This window comes from Zea mays, chromosome 3 (assembly GCF_902167145.1).
Source record: "Zea mays cultivar B73 chromosome 3, Zm-B73-REFERENCE-NAM-5.0, whole genome shotgun sequence".
NCBI classification, from domain to species: Eukaryota; Viridiplantae; Streptophyta; class Magnoliopsida; order Poales; family Poaceae; genus Zea; species Zea mays.
In genome coordinates, this window is record NC_050098.1 from 18,819,476 (window position 1) to 18,836,647 (window position 17,172).

General features: G+C 45.5%; 1 protein-coding gene across 1 annotated transcript; it reads right to left on the bottom strand.

The window, feature by feature from the left end:
• Positions 1-14,959: 14,959 nt before the first annotated feature.
• LOC103649789 (gallate 1-beta-glucosyltransferase) lies at positions 14,960-16,569 on the bottom strand. Its single transcript, XM_008675500.3, has one exon. It carries the CDS (start codon positions 16,503-16,505, stop codon positions 15,072-15,074), a length of 1,434 nt encoding a protein of 477 aa, XP_008673722.1. The 5' UTR covers positions 16,506-16,569; the 3' UTR covers positions 14,960-15,071.
• Between the last annotated feature and the right edge of the window lie 603 nt (positions 16,570-17,172).

The window sequence follows — 17,172 nt, forward strand, 5'->3', positions numbered from 1 at the left end:
CTCTATTTTTAGATAGTCTGCTTCAGTCTCCATTTAATCTGTAGGTTTACCGAGGCTGTTGGATTAACATACACTTTTTCTATAATATAATTTTAGAGAGTAGCTGAATTAATAAATTTGATTAGTCTTTTTAGCTAATATCTTAGAGTTGCTCTTATATGATTACGGAAATTAATTTTTTTCTAGATAGAAGGGCGAAGGTCTCCTCAAACGTGGAGTATACATCCCCGACGTGATTCTCTGAACCGTCCCGAGAATGCTCCAACAATTCCTCCTCTCACTCCCTCGCTTTCCTACGACAGAAAGAAATACCTCTTTCGAGAGGTGAGCTCTAATCTCCTTCTCTTAGCTAATTAGTAATTTTAACTACAAAATCAATCATTATCAACTTTAATTATCGAGTAACAATATATATATTATGGCACTATAAATATTGTATACTTTTTTAAACTCCAAAAATATACGTATAAAAGTTAAATAACTCTGTTCAAGTGTTAAGGGGAGCTGGATAGATAGAATAGTTAGAGAAGAGAAAAAATAGAAGAAAATATTTAAAAATGAACATAAAGTACAAATACGGAAAGATGAGAGGAGAATGCTTAAAATCAGCCTCGTGATCAAAGTTTTACTCACAAATGATATAATATAAAAGGAACTAATTTTTGATAATGGAAACAAAAAATGTTCCAGCCTTTTGTAGTTTCCTACATACGGCATTACAGATTGAAAATTAATAAAACATGCATCATTAAAAAAATAACATCTTTGACAAGAACTTGTTCTCGAATCAAGCGTCCTTTAATCTGGCATTAGAACTCCAACCATATTTTGCAAGGATCTCTATTGCCACCATCTCTAAGGATTGACATACCATAAGAATCTCTTGGTGAGCTTCCTGTTTCTGCAATAATCTCCAGAGTCTGAGCCAATACATCCCCCTAAAAAGAACCTGCAAAATTGATGGTATTGGTTTAAAATTAAAGGCCACATCATTGCGGCACAACCAAATAGACCAAAACATTGCTGCCACTCCAATTAAAAGCTTTTTTCGATGAGCTATTCCCTTGTTAGTAGCCCAATTCTCAATTATATGATTAATATTGATGGGTCTCTCTATGTTGAAAGCAAAGTAAATAATTCTCCAAATGTTCCTGATAAGGTAACAATCAAAAAAAATATGTTGAATAGTCTCATTCTGATTACAAAAACAGCATTTCATACTTCCTGTCCACCCACGTTTAGCTAAATTTTCTTTAGTGAGAATAACTCCTCTCCCTAAGCACCACAAGAAAATTTTAATTTTGAGAGGGATTTTTAGTTTCCAAAGCAACATATTATGGGTTAAAGTGGGAGTATTCATTAGAAGGCGGTACATTGACTGGACTGAGAAAACTCCATTTCGGTGAGGTCCCCATAAGAATTTGTCCTTCGAATGACCCAAAGGAATAGATGCGAGTAAAGTTGATAAATTATGCCACTCGACCCGCTTCACCCCTACAATAGCTCTGTGAAAAGAAAGGTTGGGTAAATTTCCATTCATAACATCTTTGACTAAAGCCTTTATTTTTCGTACGATATTAAAAAGGATTGGATAAATGACCTAAGCGGTCTATCCAAAATCCATCTATCATCCCAAAACCTAATTGTGTGACCGTCACCTACTCGAAATCTCCCCCACCTCAAGAATTCTTCCTTAATATTCATGAGACCAGCCCAGAAATGAGAGTCTCTTGATTTTCTCATGGCTTGAGTAAGTGATTTGAATCCTAAATACTTATTTTTTAGAAGTTGATAATCAAAATATAATACCGCACCGACCAAACCTAATCCTATGTCTCACGATAGCGATAGAACAGAGGGAGAGTACATATACACAGTGGGTTCAGTTGCAATGACGGAATAAGATGGTACGAGATAATTCCTTTATAGATAAGTCTGTTTGGTTCAGGTCTAGATGTTGAGATAAGACCATTCCAGTATCGTCTTCAGCTGTCTATTAGAATTGGACGAATAAGAGAGAACATATTGTCAGGTATAATAATTAGGGTTACCTAGATTACACCCCTAAAAATGCTTAACCTCTAAAACACTATAAAGGCACGTCCCCCGAGGACAAAGGATCATAAGCAGCTCTTTGCCCGAGGCTCCCCCTTAGGGGTCACCATAATTCCGCCTCGCTTGAGCCTGCCCTCGGATAGGGTGTATTTTTGGGAGAATCCTCGTCTCGGTCGAGGTCCCCTCTCCCCAGAACGGAGGTCTACGCCTCGCCCGAGCCCGCCTCGGGTGAGCAAAACAAACCCATGACAAGACTTAGTCGAAGTCCGCAGGGGACAACAGCATTCAATGCGCATACCTACCCCACGCAGGGCTACAGGTGCACATGAGCAACAAGACCACAATCCTATCAAAGATTCACCAACCATGATTACGCATGCGACCACTATTCCTGCACGCCATCTACCAACTCCTGATGGGACCTAAAATACGACAAGGATATAGGCTAGCCCTCGCGCGCAAACTCCGCCTCGCTCGAAGTAGAACTCGACCTCAGGACAAACTCCGCCTTGTCCGAGCCCAGTCTCGGCTACCTGCTCCCCACGAATCCCGTAGGAGGCCACTCCGTCAAACTGTGGCACGCGTCTTCAAATCCCAGAACGGGTTCGATTGCAACCTTGGGCGGACTTTCGCCTCGCCCGAGCCTGGCTCTAACCTCGATATCGGCAACGGGAAGGTGTCCAACGTCATCAGATACTGCAGAGCTGACACACTACTTAAGTGCTTTTTTCCCATACTAAGTACTGTGTCAACCACTACGGTATGGACAACCCTCTCGCCAAGGAGGCTCGGGTGCGTGGCCGAGCCCTCGGCCCTGGCCTTGGCTCTCAGCAGAAATCAAGTGGGCATAAGTCAACAACAAGTACAAGACCATACTTCAAGCCATATCGTCTACACGGGGACGGTGACACCTCGTCACAGGGCGCGGCCAACTCCAGTCCTCCAGGCAGCTCCCCTTGGGCTATAAATAGGATAGCCAACAACTTCAGGGGGCACGCGAACACTTCACAGTTTTCTCCTCCACCACGGTATTGGCACTTGCTTCAACCAACCCCAGGGACTTGGGATCCTTCCCTCTCCTGCTGAGCTTTTATTCTATACTACAAGCACTTAGGTTTAAGTAATATAAGTCACATCCCCTTTGCTGGAAGTAGGGTCTCTTCTCGTCCGAACGAGAATAAAATACTTGTGTTATCTTGCATCACCATCTAGGTTAGAGACACGTAATATTATTTCAATAGTTGATTAGGTTGTCAGATCCAAACGGCGACACGTATGGAAGGTGGTTGTTCCTTACGGCCATGTTCCGCAACTAAGTATATCCTAAGTCAACTGCCGTAACCATACACACCCTAAGCACTAGTAGAAAAGAGCTCATAGCCTGCGGCACCCATAAATTATCACTGGCGGTTTCAGTTATCGCGCGCCAGTAAAAAAACGAGGTGGGCCCGTCTTGGGAACCGCCAGTGGAAACCTATTTCCACTGGCGGTTATCTTAAAACAACCGCCAGTGGAAATAGGATGTTTCCACTGGCGGTTGTGTTAAGATAACCGCCAGTGGAAATCAATTTTCACTGGCGGTTGGTGTTACACAACCGCCAGTGGAAACATCCTATTTCCACTGGCGGTTGTGTTAAGATAACCGCCAGTGAACTGTCTGTTATAAATACCCCTTCTTCCCCCCGACAGTGAACTGTATGCTCGCAGCCAACTTCCATTGGAGGCGATTTTGGAGGTCCAGATTTCACAAAAATATAAGGGGGGAGGTTTTGGTCTTCATTTCTTGGAAGAAGGTGGATAAGAAAGGTTGGTTTATGTTTCTTTGTCAATTTTTGTTCATTCTTGCTCAATTTTAGCCACATTTTGGATCTAGGGTTTTACATGAGAGAGAGAAGAGTATAGCTAGGTTATTTTCTCTATTTCCTCAAATGAGGTTGTTTAAGATGGTCAGTTTTTGTCTATTCCCTCTCCTTTTTTATGTTTAGTTCTCAATTAAGTTTATCCATAACACATATTTAATTGCTTAATGAATGGTGAATGTGTCGTATGGAAGGTTGTTTAATTATGTTTCAATTTTAACTACATTTTGAAACTAGGCTTTCACCATGTGTTAGAGATAGGTTTGGGTATTAATTTTTTTTGTTTATTAGTAGTTAGGAAAGTTTGGCTTATGTTTCTTTTGCCAAATTTTGTTCATTTTTCCTCCATTTTAGGCACATTTTGGTTGCAGCACTTTGCACATCCAGAATGCCCGTTCTTGCACTGATTTTACACAGAGCAGAGCATAATGCTGGAGCCTACCGATCAATATGTACTGTATATATACATGCATGGTAATCTGACTTGCCATGAAAACTTTGGACTGGAAGGGTAGGCAGCAGATGTCGCACTCCAGCGCATCATTCTCCATGGATAGTGTCACAGTCGCCTCTTCCTCATCCTCCAACCCCGCCTCTTCCTCATCCTCCACCACCACCTTGGCTTTCTTTGGAGTGCCGCCGTAGAGAAGCCCGCCTCTTCCTCATCCTCCATAGAGAAGTCATGGTCTTTTTCCCGGTCATGGTTTATCACTTAGAACACGAGGTAAAATAAAAGCAGGAAGGACTATTTGACTAAAAGAGAGGAGAGAGAGAGAGAGAGGGTTTCACATTTTAGCCACATTTTTGGATATAGGGTTTCACCATGTGTTTTATGTTACTTTTTTACAGGTGATGATGGAGAGGATATCCTGGATGTATAACTTATCAAGGCTAGATCCATCATACATATCTGAGGTCCATAAGTTTATTGTTGTCGCTAAGAACCATGCTTTGAGAACAAAGACAAAGCACATATATTGTCCATGCATGGACTGCAAAAATGTTGTTGTATTTGATGACACAGAACAAATCATATCTCATCTGGTATGCCGAGGATTTGTGAAAGATTACATAATTTGGACAAAGCATGGAGAGGGTAGCTCTTCGCCTTATACAGCTGGAAACCCTGCAAACATCGACGACAGCTTTCAGTTCGTTCACGAGACACAACAACCTCTTCCACAGAGCGAACATGTAGTGCCAAATGTTACTGATCATGGTTACGCCGGAGGAAATGAACGTGAAAGAACCCATGTTCTGCCAAATGTTATGGACGAGGAAGATGCAGAGTTGTTAGAGGCAATGTTGCGTCGTCATACAGATCCATCGATGTTCTTCATGAAAGGTATGGAGTCCCTAAAGAAGGCAGCAGAAGAGCCTTTGTACGACGAGTCTAAGGGCTGTACCAAAGAGTTCACGACGCTCCGGTCTGTGTTAAAGTTGTTGATGTTAAAAGCTAGATATGGTCTGTCTGATGCTGGCTTCGATGCGTTCTTGAGTATTGTCGCAGACATGCTTCCAAAGGAGAACAAAGTGCCTGCTAACACGTACTATGCAAAGAAACTAATCAGTCCACTCACTATGGGCGTGGAGAAGATCCACGCGTGTAGAAATCACTGTATCCTTTATCGAGGTGATGATTATAAAGACTTAGAGAGCTGCCCAAAGTGTGGTGCAAGTAGGTACAAGACGAATAAAGACTATCGAGAGGAAGAGTGTGTTGCATCTGTGTCTAAAGGGAAGAAGCGAAAGAAAGCCAAAAAGAAGACTTCAAAATCCACGAGCAAAGAAAAAGAAGAAGTAGACTATTATGCGCTCAAAAAGATTCATGCTTTGGTGATGTGGTACCTCCCCGTCGTCGATCGATTGAGGTGTTTGTTCGCTAACCCTGAGGATGCCAAACTTATGAGCTGGCATGCTTCTAATGAGCACAAAAACGATGGGAAGCTTCGACATCCAGCCGATGGGAAGCAGTGGCAAGATTTCAATGAGAACCACCGAGACTTTGCCGATGAACCAAAAAATGTTAGGTTCACACTGAGTACTGATGGAATGAATCCATTTGCTGAAAGGAGCAGCAAGCATAGCACATGGCCAGTGATCCTCACCATATACAACCTTCCTTCATGGTTGATGCAGAAACGGAAGTACATTTTGCTAACCATGCTTATTTCTAGACCTACACAACCTGGAGTTGATATAGATGTATTTTTAGAGCCCTTAATGGAGGATATGAAAATATTGTGGGTAACGGGTGTTCAAATGTTGGATGAGTATCGTAAAGATTCATTCACGCTGAGAGCAATTATTTTTGTTACGACCAACGATTACCCTGCACTCTTCACATTATCAGACCAGTTTAAGGGAAAGGTTGGCTGCACAGTATGCATTGATGAAACTGCTTACGTGTCCCTTACTGCATCTAAGAAGATAGTGTACATGAGGCACAGACGCTTTTTATTGGAAGGACACAGGTACCGCATGCGAAAGATGGATAAGTACTTTGACAATAATGGTGAACTACATTCTACTGCTCCATCGGGTAACAATAAAGGTCATAGAGTTTTTGAAATAGTCAAGAATATCAAGTTTGTTTTCGGGAAGAAGACAAAAGACGGAAAAACAAGGAAAGATGTCAAACCAGCTCCGGGGGCTATATTCAAGAAAAAGTCTATTTTCTTCGAGTACTTGCCTTACTGGAAAGAGTTAGATGTGCGGCATGCGATCGATGGTATGCATGTTCAGAAGAACGTGTTTGAAAGCATAATTGGCACCTTGCTAGACATAAAGGGCAAAACAAAAGAAGGGCTCAATTCACGCATGGACTTGGTAAATTTAGGCATAAAAAAGGAACTACATCCTGTTCTTCAAGAAAATGGGAAGTATCATCTCCCAGCAGCAAGCTACAATCTCAATGTAGATGAGAAACATGCGATGTGTGTTTGGCTTAAGAATTTGAAAGTCCCATCCGGATTCTGCTCTAGCATACGAAGTATTGTGTCAATGAAAGACCTGATAGTCACCAACTACAACTCACATGATTGTCATGTCATGCTGACTACATTCCTACCTATTGCCATCAGGGCTATAAATCCTTTGTTTTTAAAGATGGCAATCACACGGTTGTGCTACTTTTTCAACAGAATTTCACAAAAGGTAATTGACCGTGATGAGTTGGCATCTCTTCAGGAATTCGCAGTGGAGACAATAACACAGTTTGAGATGTGTTTCCCTCCATCGTTCTTTGATATTATGGTGCACCTTGTGGTGCACTTGGTGCCACAAATAGAGGCATTGGGTCCTATGTACTTACATGAAATGTGGACGTACGAGCGTTTCATGTCAATACTGAATGGCTATGTATCAACCCGTGCTCGTCCCGAGGCATCCACGATAGAGGGGTACTGTACTGAAGAGGCCATTGAGTCGGGAGGTCCATTCTGCAATAATATCCTAAAAGATCAGGTTGCAATAGGTCTGCCTCCGTCACGACACGAGGGTAGATTGTATGGAAGCGGGAGGATGGGACGAAAATCTTTCATTCCACCAGATTACAATACAGTACTTGAGGCACATCACAGCATCCTACATCAGCTAGCGATAATAGAGCCATTTATCCAACAACACATCAATGAGCTTCACGAGCAAAATCCTGGGCATACGGCTGATTGGGTAATGAAGCAACATAAGCAGCGGTTCAACACATGGCTAATGGTGAAGGACATTCCACGTGGAGAAACAATAGAAGAAAAAACCATCAAGGGGTTGGCATCTGGACCTTCACGCCAGGTCACAACATGGCAAACCTATGACATTAGTGGATTCACATTTTGTACAAAGTCCAAGGACAAAAAGAGGCATGTCACAAAACAGTGGTGTTCGATGCGAGGCCATAGATGATGAAACTGGTGAGATTATTACATATTTTGGCTTTATTGAGGACATATGGGAACTAGACTATGGTACATTTCAGATATCGGTTTTCCGATGTCAATGGGTTGAAGACAAACATGTCACGGTAGACAACTATGGGGTCAGAGTTCTTGATCTAAGTAAGGTAGGTTACAAAGATGACCCATGGATCCTTGCTAATCGTGCTGCACAGGTCTTCTATGCTGAACAGATCATTTCTAACAATGAGAAGAAAAGCACCGACAAAACGAAGCATGTAGTTTTTCCTGGAAAACAACAAGCTATAGGAGTTGATGGTGTATCTGATTTAGAGGATTTTAACCAGTTCAACATGTCTCTTTTCATAGACCATCCAACCAAGATAAGGAACGTTGAGCGAAGCATCCCACGCAATTCGATGCCCTGGGTACGCCACGATGAACAAGGCAGAACAATAGCTCCCTAGATTATATAGTTGTCATGTAATTGATTATTGTTAGGACATGTCATGTAATTTTACACGACTTTCTAGAGAGGAGAGCTATTGTTGCCAATGCGCTCGGAGCAGGTCCAGCACTTACCGTCCGTGCGGATGCAGCACTTTGCACATCCAGAATGCCCGTTCTTGCACTGATTTTACACAGAGCAGAACATCATGTTGGAGCCTATCGATCAATATGTATGCATGGTAATCTTACTTGCCATGAAAACTTCGGACTGGAAGGGTAGGCAGCAGATGTCGCACTCCAGCGCGTCCTTCTCCACGGATAGTGTCACAGTCGCCTCTTCTTCATCCTCCAACCCCGCCTCTTCCTCATCCTCCACCACCACCTTGGCTTTCTTTGGAGTGCCGCCGTTAGAGGAAGCCGTGGTCTTTTTCCCGGTCATGGTTTATCACCTAGAACGCGAGGTAAAATAAAAGCAGGGAGGACTTGGAGAGAGAGAGGGAGAGGGGAGAGAGAGGAGTTAGGGAAAGGAGAGAGAGAGGAGAGAGAGAGAGAGGAGAGAGAGAGGAGAGATAGAGGAGAGAGAGGGAAGAGATAGAGGAGAGAGAGGAGAGATAGAGGAGAGAGAGACAGAGAGGGAGAGGGGAGAGAGAGGAGCTAGGGAGAGGAGATAGAGAGGAGAGAGACAGAGGAGAGAGAGAGAGAGAGAGGGAAGAGATAGAGGAGAGATAGAGGAGAGAGAGAGAGGAGAGAGAGAGAGGAGAGAGAGAGAGAGGAGAGACAGAGGAGAGAGAGAGGGAAGAGATAGAGGAGAGGTAGAGGAGAGAGGGAGAGAGAGAGAGAGGGAAGAGATAGAGGAGAGATAGAGGAGAGAGATAGAGGAGAGAGAGAGAGAGAGGGAGGAGAGACAGAGGAGAGAGAGAGAGGGAAGAGATAGAAGAGAGATAGAGGAGAGAGGGAGAGAGAGAGGAGAGAGGAGAGATAGAGGAGAGAGGGAGAGAGAGAGGAGAGAGAGAGGAGAGAGGGAGATAGAGGGGAGAGGGAGAGAGAGAGGAGAGAGATAGAGGTAAATATATATATTATGTATACTAAATATATATATATATATATATATTTATATATTTAATATGTATAAAAATATATATAATTAATGTATGAATATACAATAAAAATAATATACTAAAAACATTACTACTGGCGGTTCACAACGAAAACCGCCAGTATAAATAATTTCTACTGGCGGTTGTCGATGAAAACCGCTAGTAGAAATGGCCTCCACAGTCTGTGGATGGCATTTCTACTGGCGGTTCTCTATGACAACCGCCAGTATAAATGATTTCTACTGGCGGTTGTCATAGAGAACCGCCAGTAGAAATATCTCCTATATAAAGGAGCGCGCGCGGGGCCGAAAATTTTTCGCTAAGTCTGGCGCCCTGTCTTTCCATCTTCCCGCCGTCAGGCTGCCAAAAATTCGCCCGACGATTTTCTCCGCCGTGCGCCGCCGTCGTTCACGCCGTCGTCCACGCCGTCGTCCCCGCGCCGTAGGTATGTTCTTCTCTCTCTCTCTCTCCCTTTCTTCGACTATAGCTCGGGCATGCGCGCTGCCGCCGCCGTGCAGAGAGAGAGAGAGAGGGAGAGAAGTTAGAGGGAAGAGAGAGGAGGAAGAGGGAAGAGAGGGAGACCCTGCGCGTGTCTCTGCAGAGAGAGAGAGAGGGAGAGAAGATAGAGGAGGGAGAGGGAAGAGAGAGGATAGGACCTCTCCCTCCTCTCTCTTCTCTCTCTCTCCCTCCCTCCACTCTCTTTCCTCTCTCTTCTCTTTCCCTCTCTCTCCGGAGAGAGACGGAAAGAGAAGAGAGAGGAAAGAGAGTGGAGGGAGGGAGAGAGAGAAGAGAGAGGAGGGAGAGGGAGTGTATATATAGGAAAGAGAGTGTAAGGGGAGAGAGAGGAGAGATGGGGAAAGGGAAGAGAGAGGAAAGAGAGGGAGAGGGAGGGAGGGAAGAGAGAGGAAAGGGAGGGAGATTAGAGAGAGAGAGAGAGGAGAGAGCAACGGAAAGCATGTTTTTTTCCATCGTATTCAATTGTAAACAACATATTCTATTGTATTCTATTGTAAACAACGTATTTCATTGTAAACAATGTATTACATTGTAAAATGTAGACTAGATTCACTAGTAAACTACGTATTCCATTGTAGTACTATTAGCTAGTGAAATTAGAAGACGACGTACGACACACTTGCGTTGTTTCGATTAAGAGCAACTCATCTGAACCCCACTTGACCAGAGCGAGTTCTCTCTCCCTCTCTCTCTCTATGCGTTCTATACGACTCTCCATCTCCCTCTCTCCCTCTCTATACGTCCTATACGACTCCTCCTCTCTCCCTCTCTCTCTCTCTATATGTTCTATACGACTCCTCCTCTCTCTCTCTATACGTTCTATACGAATCTATACGTCCTATACGACTCCTCCTCTCTCCCTCTCTCTCTCTCTATACGTTCTATACGACTCTCCATCTCCCTCTCTCCCTCTCTATACGTCCTATACGACTCCTCCTCTCTCCCTCTCTCTCTCTATACGTTCTATACGACTCCTCCTCGATAAGGGTTAGGGTATTTGTTAATACGAATTTAATTATTGCTTATGTTAATATGTAGCTCAATGAGTTCTCCAACCAAGGACCAAGGATTAGGGCCCGACCACATGGACAAGAGTGTTGCTCAAGAAGAATCCAGCAGTGAAGGATATGAAACGCCTAGCGACCCTTTTCCTACCACTAGGATAGATAGGGCCGCTGCGCGTGAGTTGCAACGTGACCCTACTTATGATCCACAAGAACATGAGGTAAATTACACATCCTTAATTTCGTGTGTGTACATAATTAATTAGCTGATTTCACAATGTCTATTACACATGCATGATTTCTTGTGCATTTTATTACATGAATAGGAGGTCTTGTCTGAATTTCGTGCGATGCTCGAAAAAGCTGCGGCACAATACCAAGACGCACCGGAACCGATCCAAGGCGCACCGGAACCGACCCAAGGCGCACCGGAATCGACCGAGAGGTCAAGGAAAAGGAAGCAGAGCGATCGGAACAGAGGTGACAGGGGGCTAAACAAGTTTACTGACAAGACATATAAAATCACAAATGTGAGCTCGAATGGTCAGCCCCTAGCTCCAGAACAGGCACTGCCTAAGTTTCGGAATGCACTTGGGTTCTTAGTTAGAGATAATCTTGACATCACAATCCGACAGTGGAGAGATATATCAGATGATGTCAAGAATCAAATGTGGAATAAGCTAGTAACGAGGTTCGTTTTGCCTGGGGGTTCAGAAGAACTCGTGAAAAAATACACGATGAAGCAGTTTGCAATAAATTTCCGAAACTGGAGGTCTGAGATGAATACAAAGTTTGCAAAGAAAGGCCTAGACCCGACGAAAAAATATAAAATCTCAGCAGGTCAGTGGGCAGTATTTCTAGAGCAGAGGAGCAGCCCTGATTTCATATCGCTAAGTGAGGCAAATTCAGAACTGTCTAAGAAGAACAAATACCGCCACCACCTTGGCACAGGTGGTTACAAGCGTCAGGTTCCTAAATGGAGACAAGAAGACGCGGAGAAGAAGGCTGCAGGGTTGCCGACGCTGTCCGAGCAACTCGGTGAAAGGACAGCTAATTGGATCCGTGCTAGAAAACCAAGGGAAACTGAGTCTGGTGTATCTTTTGATGATCCCAATGTCGAAGAAGCGGCAAAAAACATATATGCAATTGCAGCTAAGCAGAGCGAAGGAACATTTAAGCCGCAAAGGGAGAAAGACATTCTAACGGCTGGTCTCGGTAACCCTGAGCATCCTGGTCATGTACGAGGAATATCATCTAAGGAAGGATGGAAGGAAGGATTCGGACCACAATGGGAAGGTCTGTACAAGAAACGTGATCGATACAAGGAAGAGATGGCAAATTATTTTAAGGAGGAGGCCAAGAAAGAGTTCAAAGACCTGATGTCTGAAATGCTATCGAATCCTCCTCCAGAATTGATGCAGCAATTGGCGATGGCGAGTGCGATGTCTGTTCAACAAATGACCACTCCACAGATGCAAATAATTCCAGCAGCTCAAACGCCGGCTGCCACCGAGGGTACGACCATCCCAAGCTTTGTCGCGTCAACGGGAAATAAGGTCCGCTATCCAGTTGATGACATCACAAGGCCTGTGGCATGCACACTAGTTATAAGATATGGTATTAACAATCAGCGTACAAGGAAAGTAGCCACAGGCCTTGCGATCCCAGGACGCAAGTTCCATGGAAACGACATTCCAAAATAATATTGCAGGGTAGAAGTGACGACAGTCGTCCAAGGATACGAGGACGACATGCTAGACATCCCTGGGCCCGAAGGTATCGAGACACTTGGACAAGCTATCAAGAATTTTATCCTTTGGCCTCGAAGGGATGTCGAATTGCTTGATTGGTCGAATTCGTCGCAGGCCCAACCGTCTCCGCCTTCTCAAATTGTTGTTCCTATTGCACATCCATCATCACCTCCTCAAACTTCACATGCTGCTCCTCATCCTCTTTCTGACCCTCCTTCTCCTCATCCTCATGGTGGCCCACCGTCTCCGCCACATACATCGCCCTTCAGGGATCCACCTTCTCCACAGCCATCTCCACGACCATCTAAAGTTTCTATACCAAAAGTAGTGTCCCCGTATAAGAAAAAGAAGAGTAAATCCACTGCTGGCACTGTTCGTTTTTTGAAAGGGATTGGACGGAGCCTCACGTCAGACAATGTTGATTTGGCCGACCTCGAGGAGTCCGCAAAAAAGGCTGAGGCAATGGCCGCAAAGATAAAGAAGCCAACTAAGGCAGATTATAAAAACGTGCCTAAAAAATATGTGTCAGGCAGACCACTACTCACTTTTGAGAAACTAAAGAAGGTCCCGGCTAATATTAAAAGGTTGCATGATTGGTACATGCGGGCATCTTCAGTTGGCATCGACACCATCAGTGTTAATATATCAGCCCATGCTTTTATTGGTTCAAATCAAAAAGTCGTTGTTACATTCGAGGACATGTGGTTAATGATGAACCTCCAGAGACTCGACGTGCAACTTGTAACCATATTTGCATTGTAAGTGTCACTCATACTCCATATATATGTGTTATTATTAGTGAGTTGTATAAATTTTCAATATCTGACATGCACGTGTGCGTTGCAGAATGCAACATGATCAGCAGGAGATCCTTTATGGTACCAATCCCAATGCTAGTGCCAGTAAAAGGGTTGGGTATCTCAACCCAATAAAGATATGCGAGGATAACCACACTTTTAGAATCGGAAAAGGCAACGAAGCATTACAGGGGCTAACAGACGAAGAAATTGAGGTGCGTATCCAGGATCTGAAGAAGGATTTTGAAGCAAGATACGCCACCTACATAGGACACGCAATGCTTCAATTTCAAGACAGGGAATCCATAGTGGCCCCGTACAACTTTAAGTAAGTGTGATTTTGCATAAATAAAATTAATAATTTCAATACACATGTATCACAAGTTTGATTCGTACAGGGACCACTGGATATGGTTCTTCATTTATCCTAAGGTTGGAAAGGTGCTGGTGCTCGACTCCTTGCACACCGAGCCTTCGGCCTATTCAAAATTCCTCAGCATCTTAGAGCTGTAAGCCTTTTCTATGCATGCATACTTATATCGATGAGAATTGTAGAATAACATGGTGATTCTATTTGAGATCACAGGGCATTTAGGTTTTATAAGTTTCAAGGTGGAAAGTACGACACGTCCAAAAAAGGCGTGCCACTAGACATCCATTATAACTGGCCGGTAAGTATGTGAATTTATGAATACATATCATACATGTACGTACATAGGACAATCTTGCAACTAAATAACCAATCTCCCGTTATGTAGTGCCACAAGCAACCACCCGGACCGGTCCTATGTGGGTTCTACGTGTGCGAGTTCATGAGAATGAACGGACGATACATCACGAACCCTGGTAAGGTATTATTAGTAATAGTCACGTATGTATTTATGTCATTAAAGATGCAAATGTGTTATTATTGAGTATAAATAGATGATGTTTATAAACTTCCTTTACAACAATTTCAACAAGGAAGCCCGGAGAACTTGACTGAAGGTGCATTGTATGGCATAGTTGAGGACCTGTGCACATTCATATTGAAAGAGGTCATTCCCGCAGAAGGGAAATATCACGATGCTTCCGGAACATTAGCTTTGCCAGAGTTTAGAATACTAACAGAAATTAGTAGACTATCTCTTAGCCGAGATAGTTATTAGAGCTTAAGTGAAAACTTTGATGTATATAATGTGTGATGCATACATGGTTGTAAACAAGACTTTGATGTATATAAATGTATGATAGAATTTAATTCCATGTTGCTTTTAATATCAATATATATATATATATATGTTTTGTGTGTGTAAATATATATAAATTTAAAAAAAGGCGGGAAAACTTTTCACTGGCGGCTAAATAAAACAAACCGCCAGTGGAAATGCTATTTTCACTGGCGGTTGCTAAAGAAAACCGCCAGTGAAAATAGAATTTCCACTGGCGGTTCTAGAATAACCGCCACTGGCCCCTAGCACTGGCGGCACTGAAAAGCGCCAGTGAAAACGTCTCTAGAACCGCCACTATAGAGGCTGTATGTACTAATGAAGTCAACTAGTACGGACAAGCCAACATAAATGAAATTCAGGGCACTTTGACTAACATGCTCCGCACCAACGGTAACCGGCCGGTGTTACCCCAATTGTTATTTAAACCGTACGAGCACATGTTCACAGTATAGCGGCGACGAATTCTTGGATACCCTTGTCCAACGACCCGCCGGTGGACAGCGCCGCGCTCGCCTCGGCCTTCCATTTCGCGGACCTTGCCAGCACCGCCACTGCCTCCGGCCCGCCCATCACCTCCTCTATGCAGCGGCGCAGGGCATCACGCGCCATCGGCTTCGGGAGCCGGACTCCAACGCCGTACACGTCTGCCAGGAACTTGGCGTTGGTAGGCTGGTCGGCCCAGGCCGGGTAGGTGACGACCGGCACGCCAGACGCGAGTGCCTCCACGGTGGAGTTCCAGCCACAGTGCGTCACGAAGCACCCGACGGCGCCGTGGGCCAGTACGCGCGCCTGCTCGCACCACGCCACCACCTTGCCCCTGTTGCTACCGGCCGCCGCGGCGAGGCAGTCGTCGGGCAGGAGCTCCCGGTTGTCGTCCCGCACCACCAGCAGGAACGGCCGCCCCGTGGCCGCGAGGCCCGCTGCCAGCTCGCTCATCTCGTCGCGGCTGATCTGCAGGAGGCTCCCGAACGCCACGAACACCACCGACCGCGGCGGCTGCGCGTCGAGCCACGCCACAGAGTCGTCGTCGTCGTGGCCGCCACTACCGTGGCTCTCTGTCCCGCTGCATAGAGGGCCGACCGGTATGACAGGCAGATGCGGACGGAGCGCCTCGATGGTCGGGCGCTCGAGCTCGTCGAAGGTGTTCAAGAGGACCCACGTCACCGTCTCGCGGAGGCTGCGGAGGTCCGCGATGAGCACCTGGCGCCACATGATCTCCTCGGGAGCGTGGATCAGCGCGGGCAGATCGCCGGCGGCCAGCGGTGGCAGCCCGGGGACGGCGACCATCGCGCCCGGTCCAGCTTCGCGCGACGGGAAGTCCGCGAGCGAGTGGAAGTAGTGGTAGAAAAGCGAGAGGACGGCGCAGGACTCCGTCCAGAGCATGGCGTGCGGGACGCCCATGCCGCTGGCCACGCGGCTCGCCCACGGGGCGAACGCGTTGGCCACGACGCACGACACCGCTCGCCCGGCTTCGGATTGCCCCCGGATGAGCTCTGCAAGGACCGGCGGCGCGGTTTCCTCGAGGTGGCGCAGCACGTCCATCGCGTCGTGGTACCGGGGGTCGTCCGAGGCCCACAGGGCGCCGCCCTTCAGGTGCTCGAACCGAATCGTGCCGCGCCCGAAGTCGACGGTCGAGCCGTCACCGTGCCCGAACTTGAGGCCACCATGGGGGGCGGTGGAGAACGTGACCAGGAGGCCTCTTGAGGCGAGGTGCCGGCCCAGAACGAGGAGGGGGTTGACATGGCCTTGCAGAGGAGCGGAGACCAGGAGGACGTGGGGCACACGAGACGACATCGGTGCTTGCTGGCTCTGAACTTTGGACTTGGAGGCTGTATATAAAGCAAGTAGTTTCCAATTAACCCCACGCGACGACATAGTGAGAGTACGGTGAGCTCTAGTGATCTACTAATCTTGGATTAAGACATTATGTTAGTCTAATCATTATGTTACTAACTGAGTGTCCGTGCGTTGCAACGGTAATATATAATATCAGTATACTATGATAACTTATATACAAAATATGTGTTATATTGTTATGAGAAAATGTTTCATAATCAATTTGTGATCCTAGCCATACATAAATTTTGTTATTTTAATCTAGTTGTTTCACCACTACATTGCAACCATCAGTATCATGAGACTTCGATATATGTCACGATTTGTATGGTCTCATCATTGGAGAGCACGTTCCACACACGCCGGAAGAAATTTCCTCGTACATCGTTAGTCATCAGATACGCACCACCATATGCTCTTGCTTAAACAAAAAGGTAAGTGTGTGTTTGCGAAGAGAATTAAAGGCAGGTCGGCACAAAAGCTACCCTGACGGTGGCGAGGATGACGAACTGGTCACTGTTATCGATCCTCCTCTGTGTCACCTCCGGCGCCAAGATTACGCCACAATCCTCGATATAGTAGTTGTCGAACGCGCGCGACATGACGAGTACCGATGACTCTTGGTTGGGCTGCTAAACGAAGTGCACCCCGGGCTCATCAGCGAGGTAGTACCCCTGGCCGTTGCATCACCGGATGCGCTACTCCA